The sequence below is a fragment of the Vipera ursinii genome, assembly GCF_947247035.1.
Source record: "Vipera ursinii genome assembly, chromosome: 2".
In the NCBI taxonomy this organism is placed as follows: Eukaryota; Metazoa; Chordata; class Lepidosauria; order Squamata; family Viperidae; genus Vipera; species Vipera ursinii.
The window spans coordinates 29143787-29167084 of record NC_139513.1 but is presented as its reverse complement, the minus strand read 5'-3'; the positions used below and the strand labels follow the sequence as shown (position 1 = coordinate 29167084).

At 41.5% G+C, this 23298-nt stretch overlaps 1 protein-coding gene across 1 annotated transcript in view; it reads left to right on the top strand.

The window, feature by feature from the left end:
• Positions 1-19086, top strand: part of CFAP20DC (CFAP20 domain containing) — a gene marked incomplete at its 5' end in the record, with an annotated part of 206151 nt that extends 187065 nt beyond the window's left edge. The window contains one exon of the mRNA XM_083353339.1: positions 18951-19086. Within this exon, the coding sequence (XP_083209465.1) occupies positions 18951-19057 (107 nt within the window). The 3' untranslated portion in view covers positions 19058-19086. The remainder of the gene's footprint in view (positions 1-18950) is intronic.
• Positions 19087-23298: the final 4212 nt, after the last annotated feature.

Below are 23298 nucleotides of genomic sequence, written 5' to 3'. Positions count from 1 at the left end.
GGATGATCAAGTGCAAGACTTGATTCAAAAGAATGCTTTATTAGAAGCAAAAGTATTGGAAATTGAAGATTTAAAAGACAAAATTGACAGTGAACAGAGCTTGGCCCAATTTTACCAGATGCAGTTTGCTGTGAGAATTAGAGGCCTAAAAGAGAATATTAAGGAAGATTTAAAGCAGCTGGTTTCTGAGGCTTTTGAGGGAGTATTGAACCATCCAGCATCTGAATTAAAACAAGGTATGGACAAAGTGTTTCGTGTGAATTCGTGGATTGCTAAACAGAGAAAGTTGCCTAGAGATGTGGTGGTTTATTTTGTAAAAAGGGAAATTAGAGATGAAGTTATACAAGCTGCCTACGATACCAAAGTTGTGATTGCTGGTCAACAAGTTTTGGTTCTAAAAGAAATTCCTCCAAAGATTTTAAAGAGAAGGAAGGATTTTATATTTCTTGTGCAAGAGCTCAAGCAAAGAGATATAAGGTTCAGATGGGAGATCCCAGCTGGGTTGAGCTTCATGTATGATGGCAAAAGGTACTGTTTGAGTAATGTGAAGCAAGCGCATGATTTTTATAATAATGTTTTGAAAGTAACCCCATCAACACTTCTGGAAGCTGCAGAGGGATCTGGAGAAGGAGAACATCAAGAGGATGAAGATGCACAGATAGACGAGAAGGGTACAGGAGGAGTTCAAGCTGCAACTCTTTTGGATGATCTTAGAGAACAGAGGGTGACGCGTGCTGCCTTAAAACGCTCAAAAAAGAAAAAAAAATAAGACCAGTAGAAATCTATGGAACTTCCACAAAATATTTATAGTTAAGTGGTAGTTGTGTTTTTTAAAAAAAAAAAAGTTTTGGGATGCTATGTATGGTAATAGATTTTTTTTTTTTAATTTGGAATTAATGGACAACTTACTACAGAGGAAGAGGAAGAAAGTTTTGTGGGTTAATGTGGGTTAATTTGTGTAAGAACTATTTATTAATGTGCAAATGAGAATATGTTAAGGTAATAGTGAATTGTGGAAGAACATAGATGGGAATGATGCTAGTTTTCTTTTATTTTAGTTTTTTATATATATTTAGTATTATTAAGGATTGGTTTACTATATACAAGCTAGAGAGTGATGGATTTTAGAGTTTATAATTGTTAGTATATGATTGTTTATGATTGCCTTTTAGATATATACCTTGTATTTTGCTCTGGGAAGTCGGGGGGGGGAGGGGGGAGGAGGGGAAGTGGAGGGGGGGAGGGAGGAGGGGGAGGGGGAGGGGGGGAGATAGGGGGGAGGTAGGGAGGGGAGGAGGGAGGGGGAAGGGGGTTTTTTTTAAAGGAAAATTGTATTTTATAAAACTTTTCAATAAAAAAAAAAAAGCAAAAAAAAAAAGATCAAAAAAAAAACAAAAAAAAATAAAAAAAAGAGATGGTTCACATCCTTCAAAGAAAGGGACTGAGTTACTCGGCTATAAATTCACAGATTTTCTGGAGGAATATTTAAACTAAACAGCAGGGACAGTGAGTTAATTGATATAGAAAATCCCTGTCCCCGCCAATCTAAAAATTATAGGGCTATCAATGCATGTAACATAGATGTGTGTGTGGACAAGAATATCAACCTTGCTGTCAAGCAAAATCAAGCTTCTATTAGCGAGTGCCACACAAAGTGCACTAACCAAATAGGTGGTAAGACAATAGGGGAACTCAGGCACCAGACAGGTTATGTAGAAAGTAAACACAGGGTCAGACATAAAGGACTCAAATGTCTATACACCAATACACAGAGTATGAACAGCAAACAGGGTGAACTAGAAATTCAGGTTAATGAGGGCAGATATGATATTGTTGCCATTATGGAAACACGGTGGGATGAAGCCACAAATGGAACACACAGCTAGAGGGATTTAAATTATTTTAAAGAAACAGACCAAATAAAAGAGGTGGAGTTGCCCTCTATATAAGGAATAACTACATCTCTACAGAAATAGAGCACAACAATAATGAAAACTGTAAACTTGAATGCATTTGGGTCAATATAAAAGGGGAGGGGGGGAAATGACATTGCCTTAGGTGTATACTATAGGCCACCCAACCAAACAGAGGAAATAGATGAACTTTTTGCTAGTCAGCTAACTAAGATATGTAGGAAGCACATCACAATAGTAATGGGGGACTTTAACTACCCTGACATCAACTGGGAGACAAACTCCGCACCAAGTGGAAGATCAAACAGATTCCTGACAAACCTAGCAGACAACTTTGTTACCCAAAAAGTAGAGAAAGGAACTAGGGGATTAGCCATTTTGGATCTAATTCTCACTAACAGAGATGAAATGATAGAAGGTGTTGAAGCCACAGGAACCTTGGGAGGAAGTGATCATGCAATATTGGAATTCAACATTATGGAAGCACAAGCAATAGAACACAGTCAAACTAGAGTCCTAAACTTTAAGACAGCTAATTTCAATAAACTTAGAGAGGGCTTGGGAAGGATTCCATGGATGAGAATCCTCAAGGGGAAAACAACTCAAGAAGCTTGGGAAATTTTGGACTTCCGGTGGCTGCGCGGCGCCGGAGACAGCCTTCCCGGGCTGCCCGCGGCTCAGCTGTGTAATTTTCACCCGAAACAGCGCCGATCAGCTGTTCGGGTGAATTTGAAGCCCCCTCCTCAGGAGAAGAGGAGGGGGTGAGGCCCCAGGTAGGGGTCGAGTTCTCCGGGGCCGCCTGATCTTAAAGCTTGGGCGGCTGAAGGATCGAACTCCCCCGTAGCCTGGGTTGCTCCCAGCTGGCCAGCGTCTCTGCTCCGGATTTCTTGGAGCAGAGCCAGGCATTTGCGACCACCCCTGCCTGAAGGAAAGACTCTGGAATTAAAGGAGCAGGCAGAGCGGTACAAGAGGAAAAGGTGAAGAGGATTATTATACTTTACTCTCGAGCTTAATGGACTTTTTAAACTTAAAGTGAAAGTGCGTCACAAGTGAAAGTAAAAGATGGCGGCTAAACCTCCTTCTAAAACTCTTCGGAGTGCTGGAACTTCTCCGGTGCAACAGACATCATTGCAAGCGTTGCTTCCTCCTGCTGCATTGACATCGAAGGATTTAGAAGATGCCCTTGAAAAGCATGCCCAGGTAATTTTAGTAACATTGAGTGATAAACTGGCAAAAATGGAGGAGAGAATAGAAGAGAGGATGGAAGAGAAATTTAATGCGATGAGGGTAGACATTTTGTCTACAGTGGAAAGTGTGGCTGAATGTGTACAAGGTTTGGAAGAAAAAGTGGAAGATTTGACTCAAAAAATGCTGTATTAGAAGTTAAGGTATTGGAGAATGAAGACAAAGCGGATAGAGAGTTAAGCCTTGTTCAGTTTCACCAGATGCAGTATGCTATCAGAATTAGGGGCTTAAAAGAAAATCTTAAAGAAGATTTAAAGCAGCTGATTTCTGAAGCCCTGGAAGCAGTATTGGGTCAGCCAGCATCTGAAATAAAGGGATGTATGGATAAAGTTTTTCGTGTGAATTCATGGATTGCCAGACAGAGGAAGCTACCTAGAGTTGTGGTGGTTTACTTTACAAAGAGAGAAATTAGAGATGAAGTTATTCAAGCTGCCTATGATACTAAAGTAGTGGTTGCTGATCAAGAAGTTTTGGTCTTAAAGGAAATTCCTCCAAAGATTTTAAGGAGAAGAAAGGACTTTGCATTTTTGGTGCAGGAACTTAAACAATGTGACATAAGGTTCAGATGGGAGATTCCAGTTGGGCTGGTGGCGATGCATGAAGGTAAAAGATATCGTCTGGTTACTGTGGCACAGGCGCGTGAATTCTACAATAATGTTTTAAAAGCAACCCCACTATCACTTCTGGAAGCTGCAAAGGGATCTGGAGAAGGAAAACCTCAAGAGGCCGAAGATGGACAGACAGAGGAGAATGGTGCAGGAGGGGATCAAACTATAATTTCATTGGCTGATGCTGGAGAGCAGAGGGTGACGCGTGCTGCTTTAAAAAGAGCAAAACAAATAAAGGAACAAGACCAGCAGAAGATTATGGAATTTTCAAAGCGCACTTACAGCGAGGCAGTGGGAGGAGCGCGGCCCAAAGGAGGCAGGGCCATTGATGAGGTGCTCCAAAAGCTTCGGGGCGATAAGAATGGCGACTAAATTTTTGACTTGGAATGTTAATGGATTAAATTCGCCTCAGAAGAGAAAGAAAGTTTTTTTATATTTAAAACAATTTAAGACTGATGTTATATGCTTGCAAGAAACGCATATTAGGGCTATGGACCAAAAGTTTTTATTGAACTCAAGACTGGGTACGCAATTTGTTGCCTCTGCAATGAATAAGAAAAATGGAGTGGTTGTTTATATTAAAAGTGCTATAACAGCGAACTTAATTGAAGCAGATAAGCATGGAAGATACGTAATGATTGACTTGTTGCTAGAAGGCAAAAAAACGCTTTTAGTTGGACTGTATGCTCCTAATCAACAACAACAACAGGCTGACTTTTTTAGCTTACTTCACACAAAGCTTACTCAGTTGGATTACAAATCGTTTATTTTTATGGGGGATTGGAATGGCGTTTTGGACGTACAGATGGATAAGGCTGGTTTTTTTAAGCGTATTCCGTGTCATGCCAGACTGCCTAAGTCTTTTTTTGAAATGAAGGATGATTTGGAATTGCGAGACATTTGGCGTGACACACACCAGTATGAAAAGGATTATACTTTTTTTTCTGATAAACACCAATCTTTTTCTAGGATTGACTTTATTTTGCTGACTAATGATTTCTTTTCTAGGATTAAGAAGATAAAGATTTGTGCAAGAGCTATTTCTGACCATAGCCCAGTATGGTTAGAGATTAATAAGGATAATAGAGATAGGCGCTCGTGGCGCGTAAATGAGAATTTGTTTAGAAACCAGGAAAATGTGGAAGAGTGTAAACAGCGAATGAAGGATTTTTTTGAAATTAATATGAATAAGGATACTTCTATGGATATGGTCTGGGATGCTAGCAAGGCCTATATGAGAGGAGTGTTGATATATATGAACAATAAATATAGACGTACGTTGGAAGCTAGAAGGAAACAATTGGAGAATGAAATTAAGGAAAAGGAGAATGCTTTGATTTTGAATCCATTGGATGTGAAGACTAAGGAGGCTATCAAGCTATTAAGAGGACAATTTGACAAATTAATGGCTGATCAAGTGGCAACCAATTTGAGGTTTGCCAGGCATAACACTTTTTGCAATGCTAACAAGCCAGGTAGATGACTAGCTTATAGACTAAGGAAAAAGCAGAGGGCTTCTAATATAGACAAAATTGAACACAAGGGAAAAATGGTGTTTCAACAGGATTTTATTAAGGAAGCCTTTGTGGATTTTTATTCTAAATTATATGCTAAGGAGAAGATTAATGAAAAGGACATTGATGAATATTTGGAGAATGCTAGCATCCCGGTGCTTACACAAGTACAAAAAGAGGAGATTAATCAACTGATTACAGAAGAAGAAATATTTACAGTAATTAAGGAGTTGAAGGTAGACAAAGCGCCAGGTACAGATGGTTTGACTGCGGCCTACTACAAAAATTTACAATTAGAGATGGTTAAACCATTAAAGGAATTGTTCCAGACAATCCAGAGAGGGGGAAAGGTGCCTCCATCTTGGAGAACTGCCTTTATCTCTTTGATTCCGAAGGAAGACCAAGATGCTACTCAAGTTAAAAACTATAGACCGATATCACTATTAAATACAGACTATAAGATATTTGCTAAGGTGTTGGCTAATAGATTGATGAGGGTTCTGCAACGGGTGATTCATGGGGATCAAACTGGGTTTATTAGTGGTAGGCAAATGAAAAATAATGTGAGGCATATAGTAGATGTGTTGGAATTTTTGGAAAGGAACAACCAGATCCCTGCGGCGCTAATTTTTTTAGACGCTGAAAAAGCTTTTGATCAATTGGATTGGCAATTTTTGATGAAAGTTTTAGACAAAATGAATTTTGGGGATAAATTTTTGCAACCAATCAGGGCATTATATCAAAAACAAACAGCCCGAATAATAGTTAACAATAGCCTGACAGAAGTATGTAATATTGAGAAGGGCACAAGGCAAGGGTGTCCGTTATCGCCCTTGTTATTTGTGTTAACATTGGAGATATTATTGGTAAAAATACGAAATTCGGAAAGAATTAAGGGTATACAGATTAGAGATCAGGATTATAGATTGAGAGCGTTCGCAGACGATCTGGTTGTTACAGTGACCCAGCCGGAGAGTTCTGTTGTGGACCTGATGGAGATAATAATGCAATATGGGAAGGTTTCTGGATTTAAAGTTAATGCACAGAAAACTAAAATTTTGGCTAAAAACATGACAGCATCGCAAAAGGCCCTTTTAGAAGGGTTAACTGGATTTGAGATTGTTAAAAGGGTTAAATATTTTGGGGTGTTTTTGTCGCCCTCTAATACAAAATTATATAAAAATAACTATGAAAAATTATGGGGAAAAATCCAAAAAGAAATGGAGAGTTGGGAAAAACTGCAATTGTCTTTGTTGGGGCGAATCGCAGCAGTAAAAATGAATGTCCTGCCTAAATTTTTATTTTTATTTCAAATGATACCGGTTCTTAAGAAAGATTCTAATTTGGAGGAATGGCAGAGAGGTATCAACAAATTTGTTTGGGCAGGGAAAAGGCCACGAGTTAAACTTAAGATTATGCAGGATACTCGTGAAAGAGGTGGTCTTAAAATGCCTAACTTTAAATTATATTATGAAGCTGCTGCGTTAGCAGGTATAAGTGATTGGATTAATTTGACACAAGATAGATTATTAAATCTTGAGGGCCACGACTTTCTGTTTGGCTGGCATGCATATTTGCTGTATGATAAGAAGGTAGATAATGTGTTTAGAGTGCATATTTTAAGACAGGCTTTGCTGAGAGTTTGGAAGAAGTACAGACATAAGTTAGATTGTAAGATACCATTGTGGGCAATTCCAAAACACGCAATAGAAAATATACATGCTGGTTTCAAACATGATGTGACTATGTACAAGGAGATTTTAAGCTTGGAAAGAAATGTTTGGTGTTTGAAGCCATATAGTCTTGCGAGACGAGAAGATTGTTCAAAATTGGTTTCAATATACTCAGCTACGGGCCAGGTGGAAAGAAGATCAGAAAAATGGTTTTACAATGACTGATGAAAATCTGATGAAGCAAATTAGAAATCAGGGACCAGCACATATTAAACGGATATATATTGCATTGATAGAGATTGATTCAGAAACAGAACTTGTTAAGGATTGTATGATAAAATGGGCCCAAAATATCCAGGAAGTTATCACAATGGACACGTGGGAAAAGATTTGGGTGAGGAACGTAAAATTTACACAAGCTCAAAATTTAAGAGAGAACTTTTATAAAATGTTTTATAGATGGCATCTAGATCCTAAAAAGCTTGCAAGTATGTATCCGAATTTTCAGCCAAAATGCTGGAGATGTGGTGATGAAGATGCAACATATTTTCATGTATGGTGGACTTGTAAAAAGGTTAAGGCCTTCTGGATAAAAATTTGGTGGAATATGCAGAAGATCTTCAAGCAAAGGATAAAGTTTTGTCCGCAACTTTTCTTGTTGGGAATAATTACGGATGCTACGGTTGTGGACACTAAATTGATGTTAAATTTAATTACGGCAGCAAGACTCTTGATAGGTCAGTATTGGAAGAAAGAGGAACTGCCGACCATAGAAGAGTGGACTTTAAAGGTCTCCGACCTGGCAGAGATGGCGAAGATTTCGGCTTATTTGAAAGATCACTCGCAAGAACGTTATATTATGGAATGGAGAAAATGGATTGAGTTTATCCAGAATAAGTATAGGGTCAAGAAGTTTCATGTAGCATTTGAATAAGTCTTCTTTCTTTTTTTTCTTTTTCTATTTTAGCTTTTCTATATATATTTAATACTACTAAGGTTTGTTTTATCCTATATAAGCTAGAGAGTGATGGATTTTAGAGTTTATGGTTTTTAGTATATGGTTGTTTATGATTGTTTTTTATATATATATACCTTGTATTTAGCTCTGGGAAGTCGGGGGGGAGGGGGGAGAGGGAGGGGGAGGGAGGGGGGAGGGGGATTGTTAAAGATAAAATAATAAAAATATTAAAAAAAAGAAGCTTGGGAAATTTTGAAAAGTGAGATAATAAAAGCCCAGTCTAGCACAATACCAACGAAGAGGAAAAATAACAGCTCTCAAAAGAAACCAGTGTGGCTGCATAAAGAACTCTCTGACAAATTGAAAGATAAAAAGGACAAGTATAGAAAGTGGAAAGAGGGGTACATAACTAAGTCAGAATAGTAGCAAATAGCCCGAGCCTGCAAAGATGAAGTGAGGAAAGCTAAGGCTCAAAATGAAGTAAGGCTTGCGACCAAAGTCAACAATAACAAAAAAAGCTTCTTTCAGCATGTAAGAAAGAAAAAAGTAAAGGAAATGATTGGTCCATTAGTGGGTGAAAGTGGCAAGAAGGTGACAAGCAACAGGGAGAAAGCAGAACTATTTAACTCGTTTTTTGCATCTGTCTTTACACAAAGGGAAAAAACAGACCAACCTATCAAAAATAGTGCCATAAAAAACAATAGAAACACAAGTTAAGATAGGCAAGAAAATGGTAAGTGAGCACCTGTCTAGTCTAGATGAGTTCAAATCACCAGGATCAGATGGATTACACCCCAAGGTTCTCAAGGAACTGGCAGATGTGATCTCAGAACCACTGAACTATATTTTTCAAAGATCCTGGAGCACTGGGGAACTACCAGAAGATTGAAAGAGAGCTGATGTAGTTCCCATCTTCAAAAAAGGGAAAAAATGGATCCAGGAAATTACAGACCTATCAGCCTGACCTCAATAACTGGGAAGATTCTGGAAAAGATAATCAAACAACGAATCAACAAGCACCTGGGAGGAGTGAAGACAAGTTAGTAATGGATTCCTTAACAGCAGAATAACTACCAAGATCAGGAATGACTTTCAGAGGTCTGACTGTACATAAGGTTAAAGATGCCAAACACGTCACTTTAATTATTATATTTTTTTATTCAAACATATAGTAAATAAATATTTTAGATGAGGAAGTGAGAAAATTTTTAAAATCAAGCTAATGAAAATTCCATTTCTTCCGAAGCTCTGCTGCAATTCTCAGAATTCTTAAAAGCCAAGAAAATTGCATGGAAGAACCTATTCACCTATTCCATATTAAAAAGTGATTTTCAGTTCTATCCAGAGGTGTCTCCTCAATTCATTAATTGATTAGATTTTTACCTTACCACAGTCTTCATGAATCTTCCATATTGTACAGCAGTGCCTTTTAAAAAAATGCCATTACTACAAGTTAGTATCATAAAACTGAAGAAAAACACAATAAAACAAATAAAAAATAAAAATGAAGGTAAACAAGAAATAAATCAGCAGGAATTTCTGACAGTCAATTGACTTTTTTCTACCCTGAATAAAGCAGCAGAAATACAGCAACTTACTAGTGCAATTGAGCCCAACATTTCTGTTGCTAAGCAAGATACAGGTGAAACTCAAAAAATTAGAATATCGTGCAAAAGTTCATTTATTTCAGTAATGCAACTTAAAAGGGGAAACTAATATATGAGATAGACTCATTACATGCAAAGCAAGATAGTTCAAGCCGTGATTTGTCATAATTGTGATGATTATGGTGTACAGCTCCTGAAAACACCAAATCCACAATCTCACAAAATTAGAATATTGTGAAAAGGTGCAATATTCTAGGCTCAAAGCGTCTCACTCTGATCAGCTAATTAAGCCATAACACCTGCAAAGGGTTCCTGAGCCTTTAAATGGTCTCTCAGTCTGGTTCAGTAGGAATCACAATCATGGGGAAGACTGCTGACCTGACAGTTGTGCAGAAAACCATCATTGACACCCTCCATAAGGAGGGAAAGCCTCAAAAGGTAATTGCAAAAGAAGTTGGATGTTCCCAAAGTGCTGTATCAAAGCACATTAATAGAAAGTTATGTGGAAGGAAAAAGTGTGGAAGAAAAAGGTGCACAAGCAGCAGGGATGACCGCAGCCTGGAGAGGATTGTCAGGAAAAGGCCATTCAAAAGTGTTGGGGACTTTCACAAGGAGTGGACCGAGGCTGGAGTCAGTGCATCAAGAGCCACCACACACAGACGGATCCTGGACATGGGCTTCAAATGTCATATTCCTGATCTTTTAGTCCAAAGCAATCCTGTGTCTCCTAACAAGATTTTATTTTTACCTGGGCCAATAATGCTCTCCAGCAATTATTAGGGATTATAGCCATGGGAGAAAGAGCGCTTCAAACAACAGTTGCTACCTGAAAGCTTGATACTTCCTGAATCACAGAGGGACAAGTTTGAAAATAACAAAATCACGGTATCAGCCATAAAAACCCATGATTATTTACTACTGTACAGAATATCCCTGTCGATTTTTACATGCTTCTCTAATGAAATCCTAAAACAACCAGTTTCGTTTATCGCTAGTAAAAGGATTCTGTGGCATCTTTTATTTGAAACATAATTCATTGTGAATATACAAGAGACCAAAAGTTTTTCTCCCTTTTATAGTTTCTTGACTGCTTGTGAAGTATTTGTTTGTTCTGAAATAGATCTTTTAGGCCTTGAAGGAATGCAGTGATGGGAGAAGGAATGAATGACATTCTTTTTAAAAACCAATCCCCTTTGCAAATGAGTGCCATGTTCCTTTAGTTTTATTTCATACCAAGGAGCTGTCTTTCTCAAACAAATCTATGTGGTCGGGTTTATTCCCGTAGCAAAAGCCACTTTAATACTTCTGAGCTTGCATCAGTGGAATAAGTAGTGACTTCCTTATCCTGCCATTTGCTCCTGTAATGCAGTGGACAAATGCAGTCTGGCTTTGTAAGATAATTCTGTTTTATTCCTTGGGCTGCAGTTCCCTCAATCCTTTCCTGAATATATGTTGAATTAGAACTTTGTGTATCAAATGGCATTGTTAGATGGTTGCTACCATTTTCTGATTTGGTGTTTCTTAATGCTTAGTGAGGATGGCTTGATTCTGTAAATCCTTTGCACCCTTTTAATTAGCCCCCAAGCAAAAGTAATGGTAAAGGCAATGCCAGTTGGCTTTATTATACCATCTAGCACAACTGTGGCTTAGGGGACTCATGCTAGGTGATAGATTTTTCAGACAATGATAAACATGTGATGGAAAGTAGGCTCAGATCAATTCCTAAACTTAATTCAGTAATATGCATTAAGGGAGTATGAGAGGACAGCCGGGTTATAATGTCCCTGAAAAGTCAGTTTTATGGGGTGTCATCTATTTACAAGGAGGAGGAGGGAGAGGTCGATGGTGAGAATTCGGCCAATAATATCATGCACTTACAAAAACTATATAATTAATTTGTGTTGCAAAGAGTTTAGCCTTCAGGCAAGCAATTTAAAAATAAATAAAATATTTATTTAGGAATCACTACTTCAGACAGGAAGGCAGTGCAGAGAGTGGTGAAGATGGCAGAAAAGATCATTGGCAGTTCCCTCCCTCCCTTCCAGGACATAGCACAGAAGCGTTGCTTGAGCAGGGTCCGTAAGATTATCTGGGACACTACTCATCCTCTTCACGACCTGTTTTCCTTGTTACCTTCTGGGAGGAGGCTTTGTGGTATCCGTAGCAGAACATCCAGATTCAACCATAAGTTTCATTCCATACAGCATTAACCTTGTGAACTCTCAGGCTTCCTCCTTCCATTATATATTCAAGATGGACAGTATTTAATATTTTATTGTTAGGTATATGTAGGGGTGTGGGTCTATACCACAGGTCGGCAACCTGCGGCTCCGGAGCCGCATGCGGCTCTTTGAGCCGTCTCTTGCGGCTCCCAGCCACCCGGTGCGCGCGCACCTCTTCCAACGGGCAGTGGTGCGCGCGCACCTCTCCAAATGGAGAGTGGCACCGCCCGTTTGGAGAGGTGCACGCGCACCTCCCCGAATGGGCGGAGGTGCGCGCGCACCTCCCCAAACCTTTGGAGAGGTGCGCGCGTACCTCTGTGCGAATGGGCAGCGGTGCCGCTCTTTCAGGAAGCCCGCCGCGGCCCGTCTGTGAAGCTGCCGAAAGCGGCAGCTTAGCAGACGGGCCGCGGCAGCTTCCGCAAAGAGCGGCGCCCCTGCCCATTCCGAGAGGTGCGCGCGCACCTCTCCGAACGACCGGAGGTGCGCGCGTACCTCCGCGCGAATGGGCAGCGGTGCCACTCTTTCAGGAAGCCCGCCGCGGCCCGTCTGTGAAGCTGCCGAAAGCGGCAGCTTAGCAGAAGGGCCGCGGCAGCTTCCGCAAAGAGCGGCGCCCCTGCCCATTCCGAGAGGTGCGCGCGCACCTCTCCGAACGACCGGAGGTGCGCGCGTACCTCCGCGCGAATGGGCAGCGGTGCCGCTCTTTCAGGAAGCCCGCCGCGGCCCGTCTGTGAAGCTGCCGAAAGCGGCAGCTTAGCAGACGGGCCGCGGCAGCTTCTGCAAAGAGCGGCGCCCCTGCCCATTCCGAGAGGTGCGCGCGCACCTCTCCGAACGACCGGAGGTGCGCGCGCACCTCCCCAAACCTTTGGGGAGGTGCGCGCGCAACTCCGGTCGTTCGGAGAGGTGCGCACGCACCTCTCGGAATGGGCAGGGGCGCCGCTCTTTGCGGAAGCTGCCGCGGCCCGTCTGCTAAGCTGCCGCTTTCGGCAGCTTCACAGACGGGCCGCGGCGGGCTTCCTGAAAGAGCGGCACCGCTGCCCATTCGCGCGGAGGTACGCGCGCACCTCCGGTCGTTCGGAGAGGTGCGCGCGCACCTCTCGGAATGGGCAGGGGCGCCGCTCTTTGCGGAAGCTGCCACGGCCCGTCTGCAAAGCTGCCGAAAGCGGCAGCTTTGCAGACGGGCCGTCGCCATCAGGCAACCGGGAACCGGTTCCATCTCATTTTTTAAAAAATGGCAGCCGCGTGCGTCCGCGCATGCGCAAAAAACCTTTTTGCGCATGCGCGTGCATGGACACACGCACGCGGCTCCCTCTTTTTTTAATTTGTGATGGAACCGGTTCCCAGTGGCTCTTTTTCTTTTTTAGGTTGCCGACCCCTGGTCTATACATATGTTGTATATAATATGTTTTAGGTGTGTGTCATGTATGTGTTTCACTTTGAGAGCGGGCAACTAAATTTCATTTCTGATGTGTGCCAATGTGCCCACAGTAAAAAATGACAATAAAGATTATCTTATCTTTTCTTATCTTAGAGTTTGCATGCAAACCCCAGAACAATCACATCAGTTTGGGCTTCCAAAACCCGTTTCAGATTGATACATGGTTTTGACAAATGCTCCATTTCTCTCTGATCAATGAATAAAATAAGCGCTCCCAAAACTGAGGAAAAAAGATGGGTCATAATGTATCACGGCTGACAATTGAGTATCTCCAGATGGCTGAAATTATAGTTCTAATAATCTCTTGATATTGGCCATATGACAGGGGCAGATGAGAGCTGATGTTCACAGCATCTGGAGAATACTAAGGTCACTTGCCTTTCTTATATCGCATTTTAATGTGCAAAGTTCCCTAACAACACTCCCAAAATAAGACATTTCTCTTTGAGAAACAAAGCTGTGTTAATGAGTTAATCATAGAGAAGAAAGTGTTCTAGCACTCTCCCAAAGTCTTATAGGCCCAAGCTCTAGGCTTTAAGTAGCCCCATCATGATCAGCACTTTCTATCTCACAGACAAATAAATTGGTAGTTAGGATAGCCATACACCAAATAAAAATGTTGTTTTGGAGCCAGTCAAGCTTGAGCTGCCTTGTTATAACAGAATAACAGAGTTAGAAGGGATCTTGGAGGTCTTCTAGTCCAATCCCCCCTGCTCAAGCAGGAGACCCTATACTATTTCAGAGAAACGGTTGCCAATCTCTTCTTTAAAACTTACAGCCATCTATATGGGCCACCTATAGCCCCCAAATATTTTATAAGTCTCTTTTGAGAGGATTTTTGCATTTAATATTCCCAAACAGGTGGCTAGTTTTTACTGCAAAAATGGCAATGATCAAAGAACCTCATCAGTCCTCCTCTTCTTTCATAGAGCTTGGCTCACAGAGCCACTTATGGAAAGTGCATGGGCCAAAATCCATATTAATTTGGTTGGAAAGGTAAAGGCGTGCTAGGTAAAGGTAAAGGCGTGCTAGGCGTTTCCGACTCTAGGGGCCGGTGCTCATCTCCGTTTCAAAGCCAAAGAGCCAGTGCTTGTCCGAGGACGTCTCTTTGGTCATGTGGCCGGCATGACTAGACGACAAAGGCGCACGGAACGCTGTTACCTTCCCACCGTAGTGGTCCCTATTTTTCTACTTGCATTTTTACGTGCTTTCGAACTGCTAGGTTGGCAGAAGCTGGGACAAGTAACAGGCGCTCACTCTGCTACACGGCACTCGGGATTTGACCCGCCAAACTGCCGATCTTCTGATCGACAAGCTCAGCGTCCTAACCCACTGAGCCACCGCATCCCTAATTTGGTTGTAGGGATTGTGAAAAAAACTAGATGAGCAGAAAAGCTACTGGTCACCTGCCACTTTCGCGATGCCGTCTTAGAGTCTTTATGATCCAAGAACATACAGTGGAGTTTCTTTGGGCAGTTAAGTCACTGAAATTGTTTCAATCTCCCTTTTAAAAAATGGAGATGGTATGAAAGATATCTTATGAAACAAAGCATAGCCCCTTAAAGAATCGGAGGGAAAGAACGAGTAATGTAGGGTTATCTATGCACTATCTGCATTCTTCATCTAACATCACCAGTAGCTTTTAGGTTCGCAGCTAATAGTACATTTCAAACATTGTAAACCCATTACTGTTGGCATAACAGGCCATTACTTTGAAGAAACTAAGCATATGATATCATTCCTGTGTATTGTGATTATGAGAAAAAAGAAAAGGGTGAAATGTAGAAAACTGTTCACGTGCAACTATGACTTGGTATCATTTTTTATTTTTTTTATTTTAATTTTAATTCCATTTATATCCCGCCCTTCTCCGAAGACTCAGGGCGGCTTACAAGCTTAGCAGTAGCCTTCATTCTATGTATATGCCTGCTTATTAGGGCTTTCATACACCACCACCCCCAAGCGGCATTATTACAAAGTCATCTTAATTGCCCCCAACAATCTGGGTCCTCATTTTACCTACCTCGGAAGGATGGAAGGCTGAGTCAACCTTGAGCCTGGTGGGATGCGAACCTGCACTAATTGTAGGCAGCTGGTGTTACTTAAGGAGGCATTAGCCCACTGCTCCACCAAGGCTCTTTCTTGGTATCACTCATGACTTGGTATCACTCACATTACGTTTTAGCCCATAGTTCTTTGCCATCGCTTTAACAAAATTTGTTCCATTACAAAATGCCGAGAATGGCAAGGTAGTGAAGAATTTCTTTGTCAAGTTTCTCTATGTGCCTTGATTGTGCAATGCAGGATAGATGTTAGAGCAGAGTGGGGAGAACACTGTCATCTACCACATATATTCTTACTTCACATTTATTTATTACTTTGATGGTTGGATTTGTAGATCAGTGTTGGCGATTGGAATTCAGCAGGAGCCTTTGCTAGACAATATGCTGCTGAATGTAAGCAGCATGCAGAAAGAGTACTGAGCAATTCAATAACAGAGCAACGCAAGTTTTCAAAAAGATTGCAGATGTATTTGAAAAGCATAGATAGGTCTATCAACAGTCCTTAGCCATGGTAGCTTAATGAAAGCACCGCCTTCAATATCAATATACTAATGAACACACCCATAAGTGAGGATAAAGGAATGCAGGAGGGTTGTCGCCTTGTAAATTTTCAGAAACATCTGGCTGGCTGCAGATGGGAACTGAATAATGGAACAGATAAATCTGGTCCAAGGCCAAAGGCTCATCATCTTCTCTACTAATGCTCTTTCTTTTCCCTTTTTATCCACTTTCTGTTCACCCAGTGGCTAGCATTGCCACGTTGCTGCTCTCATTTAATATTTTTATAACTGCACATGCATGTTTTTGGACAGAGTATATATATATTACAGTGAAGAAGTACAGTGTAGAAGTGGGACTAAAATTAAATATCGAATAGAACAGAATACAATACAATACAACACAAAACAGTGCAATACAGTGCAATACAATACAAACTCATGAAAAAAAGTAGAACAAACAGGTAGAATTGACATTGAAGATATTGAAGTGGTGGATAACTTCTGCCTTTTAGGATCAGCTATCAACAGTAAAAGAACAAGCAGTCAAAAAAGTGCACCACAGACTAGCACTCAGGAAAGCAGCCATGAAGACCTTGGAAAAGATATTCAAATGCAATGATGTACCTCTGCCTACAGAGATCAGAGTCATGCAAGCCTTGGGGTTCCTGGGACACGCTAGGGCAGGGGTGAGCATAAAGAGACATATGAGAAATTGGGACTGTTGTGGAGTACCACCACTGCTGCCCCTCCCCTAATGCTGCTGCCACTCTCCTCCCAATGCTGCTGTTGCACACCTCCCCACCATTGGTGGGCTTCAAATATGTGAACAACCAGTTCTCTGTGTGGATGCCACTTCCGGAAGTCCATTCTGGGCCTGGGCAACAAAAAAATTAGCTACCGGTTCTGCCGAAGTGGTGCGAACCGGCTGAATCCCACCACTGCTCTCCACCCTCCAAAATGCCTTGACCCCTCTGTTGAAGCTTCACTGACTTCCCTCAACTGCTGCCTCACCCCTGACACTGCCAACGCCTTCCTCCCCACTGTTGCCAGTGCAGCAGGCCGGACTGGGACTGCCCATCAACCAAATGCATCCCAAGGACTGTAAAATGCCCAGATCTGCTCTGTGTAAATGAAAATTGGATTTTAAAGAAATAGAAGAATAGAATAGAATAGAATAGAATAGAATAGAATAGAATAGAATAGAATAGAATAGAATAGAATAGAATAGAATAGAATAGAATAGAATAGAATAGAAGCTGGAAGGGACCTTGGAGGTCTTCTAGTCCAGCCCCCTTGAACTTTGATTCCCTTGAACTTTGTCATTGGTTTCCTGAAAGTGCTGTGGACAACCAAGAAAACAGACCAATGGATGATTGAACAAATCAACCCAGTGTTCTCACTTGAGGCACAAATTGCCAGGCTCTAAGTATCCTACTTTGGACACATTATATAAAGATCCAGCTCTTTGGAAAATGCTCTAATGCTGGGAAAGGTAGAAGAAAAGAAGAGGACAAATCAGCAACAAAGTAGACAGATTCAATTACAGTGGCAAAAAACAGGCTAGAGATAGACCATCATGGAGAACAACTACATAGTCACAGGGAGTTGAAATTGACTTAATGGCACATAGTCAATATATGCAAATAGGAAGGTGCTGCAATATGCATACACAGTTTACACAGCAAAGCAACCTCTGTGCTGGAGTTCTACACATGTTGTAGTATCCAATTTTATACTCCCAATTTTAATCTTCCCAGTCCACCTGTCAGTTGTTTCTGGAATCTTTGACTGTTGATGATGATCAAGAAGAGTAGATGGAGGATGATAGTGGCTCCAAAGCCAATAGAAATTGAGTGATGTTTTTTTTTAGCAAATCCACTTCTAATGTTGCTATTCTTCTTTATACATTTGGAGGAGACACGACTTTCCAATTTATTAGGTATTAGAAAGATGCTTACATTAGCCTTTACTGCCTCTTTTATGCTTAGAATGTCTCATTACTTGACTGACTTTTCAGCTCCGGAAATCATATCGAGCTTTCAAGATTAATTGGGGTTTAAAATCCAATCCAAATAAATTAAAGCAGGAACTAGAGCAGAGTTGGAACTCTGATATGAAAAATACCAGAGAGTATTGCTTTATCTTACTTGTTTTTTAGGGATTTATTTTTTTGAAGTTTTACTTTCAGTAAAGAAAGTATAACAGTGAACAATGGCAGGACAAAAAGCCAGTGTTCTTTTGCCAATTAGCACCACCCCGGAGAGCAGTTTGGCCTAGTGGGCTAAAGCCAGATAGATATCAGAAGACCGTGAGTCCTGCCTTAGGCACAGAAGCCAGCTGGGTGACTTGGAGCTAGTCCACGGGTAGGCAACCTTGGCTTTTTTATGACTCGTGGACTTCAACTCCCAGAATTCCTGAGCCAGCAATGCTCTGGGAGTTGAAGTCCACGAGTCATAAAAGAGCCAAGGTTGCCTACCCCTGGGCTAGTCACTCTCTCTCTCTACCTCACTCATCTCAGATGGCTATCTGATCTTTGCTTAAAGTCTTCCAATAAAGCGAAACATACTATTTCAGGTATGTTCTCTTCTAATATCTCAACTTCCTGCTTGCCTGAAAGTTTCCCAGAGCATGCATCTGTTCTGGCCCTTCTAAGAGAAAACCTGCTGTATTCAACAGGCCTTTGATATATAGAGTACAGGTAGTGCTTATAGAGCCTGTCCTCAAGCAAATGTCGTGGTCATTAAGTAAGAATATGGTTCGCTCTGGGCTGGTTTTACTAAAGACCAAAAGTAAATGCCAGTTTTCAAGCAAAACTCTCATAAAATGCAGTCACATGACCATGGGACGCTGCAAGCAGCCACAAATGCAGGGCAGTTCCCAAGGGCCCAACATGCAGGCAGGTGACTGTGGAGAGGGCAGCCATCGGCGCTTCAGAACCAGGTCGTAACTACCCGCAGGGAGGTCTCTTGCAATTTTGAATGTTAAGCAATCAGTCGTAAGTCAAGGACAACCTATATAGCTGTGAGTCATTCCTACAGCACATTGTCTCGTTTTAAAACATTGTAGTTGGGTCCTTCCCTTCTTTCTTTCTTCCTTCCTTCCTTCCTTCCTTTCTTTCTTTCTCTTTTTCTTTCTTTCTTGTTGCAAATAGAGCAAATCTTTCGTGTTGTTGGAAGATCGTACGTCATCTGCTGTTTTGCCTTCCCTTTTAGGTGAAGGTGAAGGGAGGGACGAAGATGAAGTTCTCACTCTTTTGTACGACCCGTGCCTAAACTGCTACTTTGATCCCGAGACTGGAAAATATTACGAGTTGGCATAGATATGTGAAGAAATACGGAGCGCCACAAAGAACACAAACTCTGCAGCACCCGAGAGCCTTGGCAAATGCTGTTCTCCGTGCTCCAAAGGCAAACAGAGAAAGACTTGAAAAGACCATGAAATATTTTGCCTCCCTTTTTCCATTTCTGCTATTTTTAATCAGAGTGCTTAGAAAGACCCTCTGACTTTTCTACACATTTAATTTGTTCCTATTGTTTGCAGTATGAAAGATTCCTACATGTGAACTGAATTACACCAAATCAGATAGGTCCTGGATTTAACCTGTGAATGCTTGCATATGTTTTTATCACCTAGTCATTTTTTTTTAATTCCCTAGTCATTCAAAGACATATATGGCATCTTTGTACTTTAAAAATACAATGTTTAAAAAGAAGTACCTCCATCAGTTCTTTTCTTTTTTGTTCCTGCTCTTTGTTAAAACAATATTTTTTTAAAAAACGGGGGGAGGGTAACAACCACCTTAGAGCAGGCATGTCAAACTGTCGGCCCATGGGCTGGATGCATCATATCATACTAAAAGTGTGCCCAGCCCATTGCCGGCAATGGGGGGAAAGTCGTGATATGTCACGCGACGTCATGTGACGTCGCAAGTTTGATATGCCTGCCTTAGAGGATAATGTCAAGAATCAGGAGGATCTTGACAAAATGGAACATTAGGAAGAATACAGGACAATGAATTTCAACAGAAAGAAATGCAAAGTCCTGCGTTTGAGCAGGAAAAATCAAAGGTATGAGTATTGGTAGCCCTTCATTTACAACCAGTCCCTTAGCAATCATTCAGAGCTACAACTTACAACCCAGATTGGAATTTTAGCAGCCAAACCTCCTGTGGTCACCTGATTGCATTTGGGTCACTGGACTACCAGCCCACATTTACGGGGGTTTGCATTCCCATGACCACAATTATGACATTTATTTCCAAAAACCGCTTTACTTTTAGTTTTCCATTTTCTGGCCAAAAAAAATGCACATTACAGATAATTGATTAACCACAATGGTGATTCGCTTAACAGCTACCGCAAAAGGGTCGTAAAATTGGGGCATGCTGACCCACTTAATAATCAGTACAACTTACAACCAGAATTCCAGTTTCAAATATGAACGTAAGTGGCAGATTACCTGTATAAGACTAAGGGAGCCTGTTAGGCGCATTTAGTGGATTCCTAGTTGAAATGAGCCAGCAGTGTGATGCAACTGCAAAGAAGAAGAAAATGTAATCTTAGTTTGCTTCAAAAGAAGTATAGTGTCAGGATCAGAAGCCATTCCTCATTCCTTTCTGTTGTGTTTTGGCTATCTCATACCCAAAATACTATATCCAGTGCAGCACTTTAGGAAAGGCGGTGACAACTAGGAGCATGTTCAGAAGAGAGAAAGGGCTTGGGGGAAAGATTCTAATGAGGAATGATTGACTGTGGACATGTTTAGCCAGGGGAGGGGAAAAAAACATTGTGGTTACATAATGGTTGCCTTCAAACATCTGAATGGCTATCATGTAGAAGAGAGACCAGATTTTTTTAGACTTGTTTCAGAAGACAGGACAAAAAAGGATGGGTTTAAATTATTTTGAATTCTGATTAAACATCAGGAAAGTTTTCCTAAGGTAAGTGTCATGGTTCCGATTAATGAGACAGTTCAAACAAAATTCAGGCATTTTTTTAAACTAAAAAGTCTTAATAATGAAACGCAGCATTGCCACTCATGGATGGATGTCAGAATCTGACATCTCCTCCCCTAGCCCATCGTATCATACACAATTCCCACCCTTGTTTATACGTCATTAATCACATTGTCCAATTAGTTTTACATATGAAGTTTCACTTCCCTTTCTGTGCACGGCTATTTCTTATCTTCTCAAAATAGCCATTTGACATTTCCCTCCCTTCTGTGATTCAAAGCGAAGCAGTTTAAACAAAAGGCTGCCTCTTATATTTTCAGTGCAAAAATGTGTCAATGTTTGCAGCATTGACAGTAAGGTCTGTTCAACAATAGGACAGATTATCTCAAAGGTGCTTTTTCATGAGGCAACTGGATTTTCTTGTTGTTCTTTTCTTTGAAGAGGTTTCACTTCTAATCCAAGAGGCTTCTTCAGCTGAAGAAGCTTTTTGGATGAGAAGCAAAACCTCTTCAAAGAAAAAAGAAAGTCCAGTTGCCTCGTGAAAAAGCACATTTGGGATAACTATGACCTAGATGACTGAGAATCTCCACAGACAATAGGACAGATTATTTCAGGATATAGTAGATACTCTGTGGGAATACTGTTGTAGTGGATTCTTGCACGTTTAACTTTTCTCTCTCTCTTTTTTTAACCTTCAAGTCAGTGTGGACTCCTGGTGACTGCTGGACTAGGCAACTTACAGTTTTCTTGGCAAGGTTCCCAGAAGAAGTTTGCCATTGCCTTTTTCCTGGGGCTGAGGGAAAGACTAAGGCAGGACAAGAAGCCATGATTGCCTGGTTTCTAGACTGCTGCCATCATCACTATACCAGACTGGCTTTCCCACATGCTAACTAGAGACAAGAAATACTACCATTATCCAGACCTATTCATTAAAGCTATAAGAGATTAATTTCTGGTAACACTAAAAGGTGCCATGTTGAGATGAAAGGTAGAAAATTGTATTAAAAGTGGAAAGATCAGCAAACCCCTTTTCTGATCATTTTTACAACACAAGGGCACAATCTGAGGTCCCAAGCCACATGCAGCCCTTGATTTCTTCAGATGTGGCTCTAGAGATCTCAAAAAATGGTCATTTTAATGATATAGAACAGGGGTGTCAAACTGCCGGCTCGCGGGCTGGGCGCATCACCAGGAAACCAGGCCCACCCCATTGCTAGCAATAGGAAAAAAGCTCCGACACGTTGCGCAACATACGTGACGTCACGAGTTTGACATGTCTGGTGTAGAACATTATGAAGTACATAAGTGCAGAATAATCTCATTATATGATTGTGATTTTTATCAAAAGTAGACAAAAAGTTAAATTAAGAATAATTCTCTCCCGAATCCCATCCAATTCTAGAAGAACTCAACTTGGCTTTCCAAACTCATATGCTAAAAAATACCAAGATTTCCCAACAGCAATAGAAAAATTAATGTTAAAATTCCACCACTGGTGAATTTTGAGTGCTAATTACCCCCCGTAGATAGGGCTCGCAACTTGGGAGTCCTCCTAGATTCACGGCTCACCCTGGAAGACCATATAGGAGCGGTGACTAGGGGGGCTTTCACCCAGGTTCGCCTGGTGCACCAGTTGCGGCCCTATCTAAGCCGGGATGATCTATGCACGGTCACTCACGCGCTCGTGACCTCTCGACTAGACTACTGCAACGCTCTCTACATGGGGCTGCCCTTGAGGACCACCCGGAAGCTCCAACTGGCACAGAATGCAGCCGCGAGAGTTGTGTTGGGAGTTTCCCGATACTCCCATGTCACACCTCTGCTCCGTGAGCTGCATTGGCTGCCAGTTGTCTTCCGGGTGAGATTCAAGGTACTAGTTATGGTACTTAAAGCCCTACATGGCAGGGGGCCGGAGTACCTTAGGGAACACCTGCTGCCGGCGTCAACTTCCCTCAGCCCTGTGCGTTCCCACAGAGAGGGACTCCTCAGGGTGCCACCGGTCAGAGAATGTAGATTGGTGGCCCCCAGGGGGAGATCTTTCTCTGTGGGCGCCCCGGAGTTATGGAACCAGTTACCGGTTGAGCTCCGGACGGCGCCCGATCTTCGCTCCTTTTGCCGCAATCTGAAAACATACCTGTTCGAACAAGCCGGCCTGGCCTGAGGGTGGGATTGCTGGGGTTTTTTATTATCATTTTATTGGGGGTTTTATTAATGTATTTATTGTTTTTATGGGCATGTATTTAATTACTTTTTAATTTTTGTAACTTTATGTTTCATTCTTGCCCTGTACACCGCCCTGAGTCCTTCGGGAGAAGGGCGGTATAGAAATATTAATAAATTAAATTAAATTAAATTAAATTAATGAGTTGATCAAATCTTCCCAACATTTACCTTGCCTTATTTTCCCACAGTTGATTTTTAATACTTGCTGAACTCCATTCGTCTCAAGGAATTCAACAGACGGCTTCAGTCACCAGATACCTGGCCTTATCTGTAGTCCGATTTCTCAACAAGTGCAGCATTGGTACCGAACACATGATCTCATTTGACAAAGTCTCAAGCTTTGTGACAGTTTCCCTTACAGGATGTCACACCAGCTGTGATTG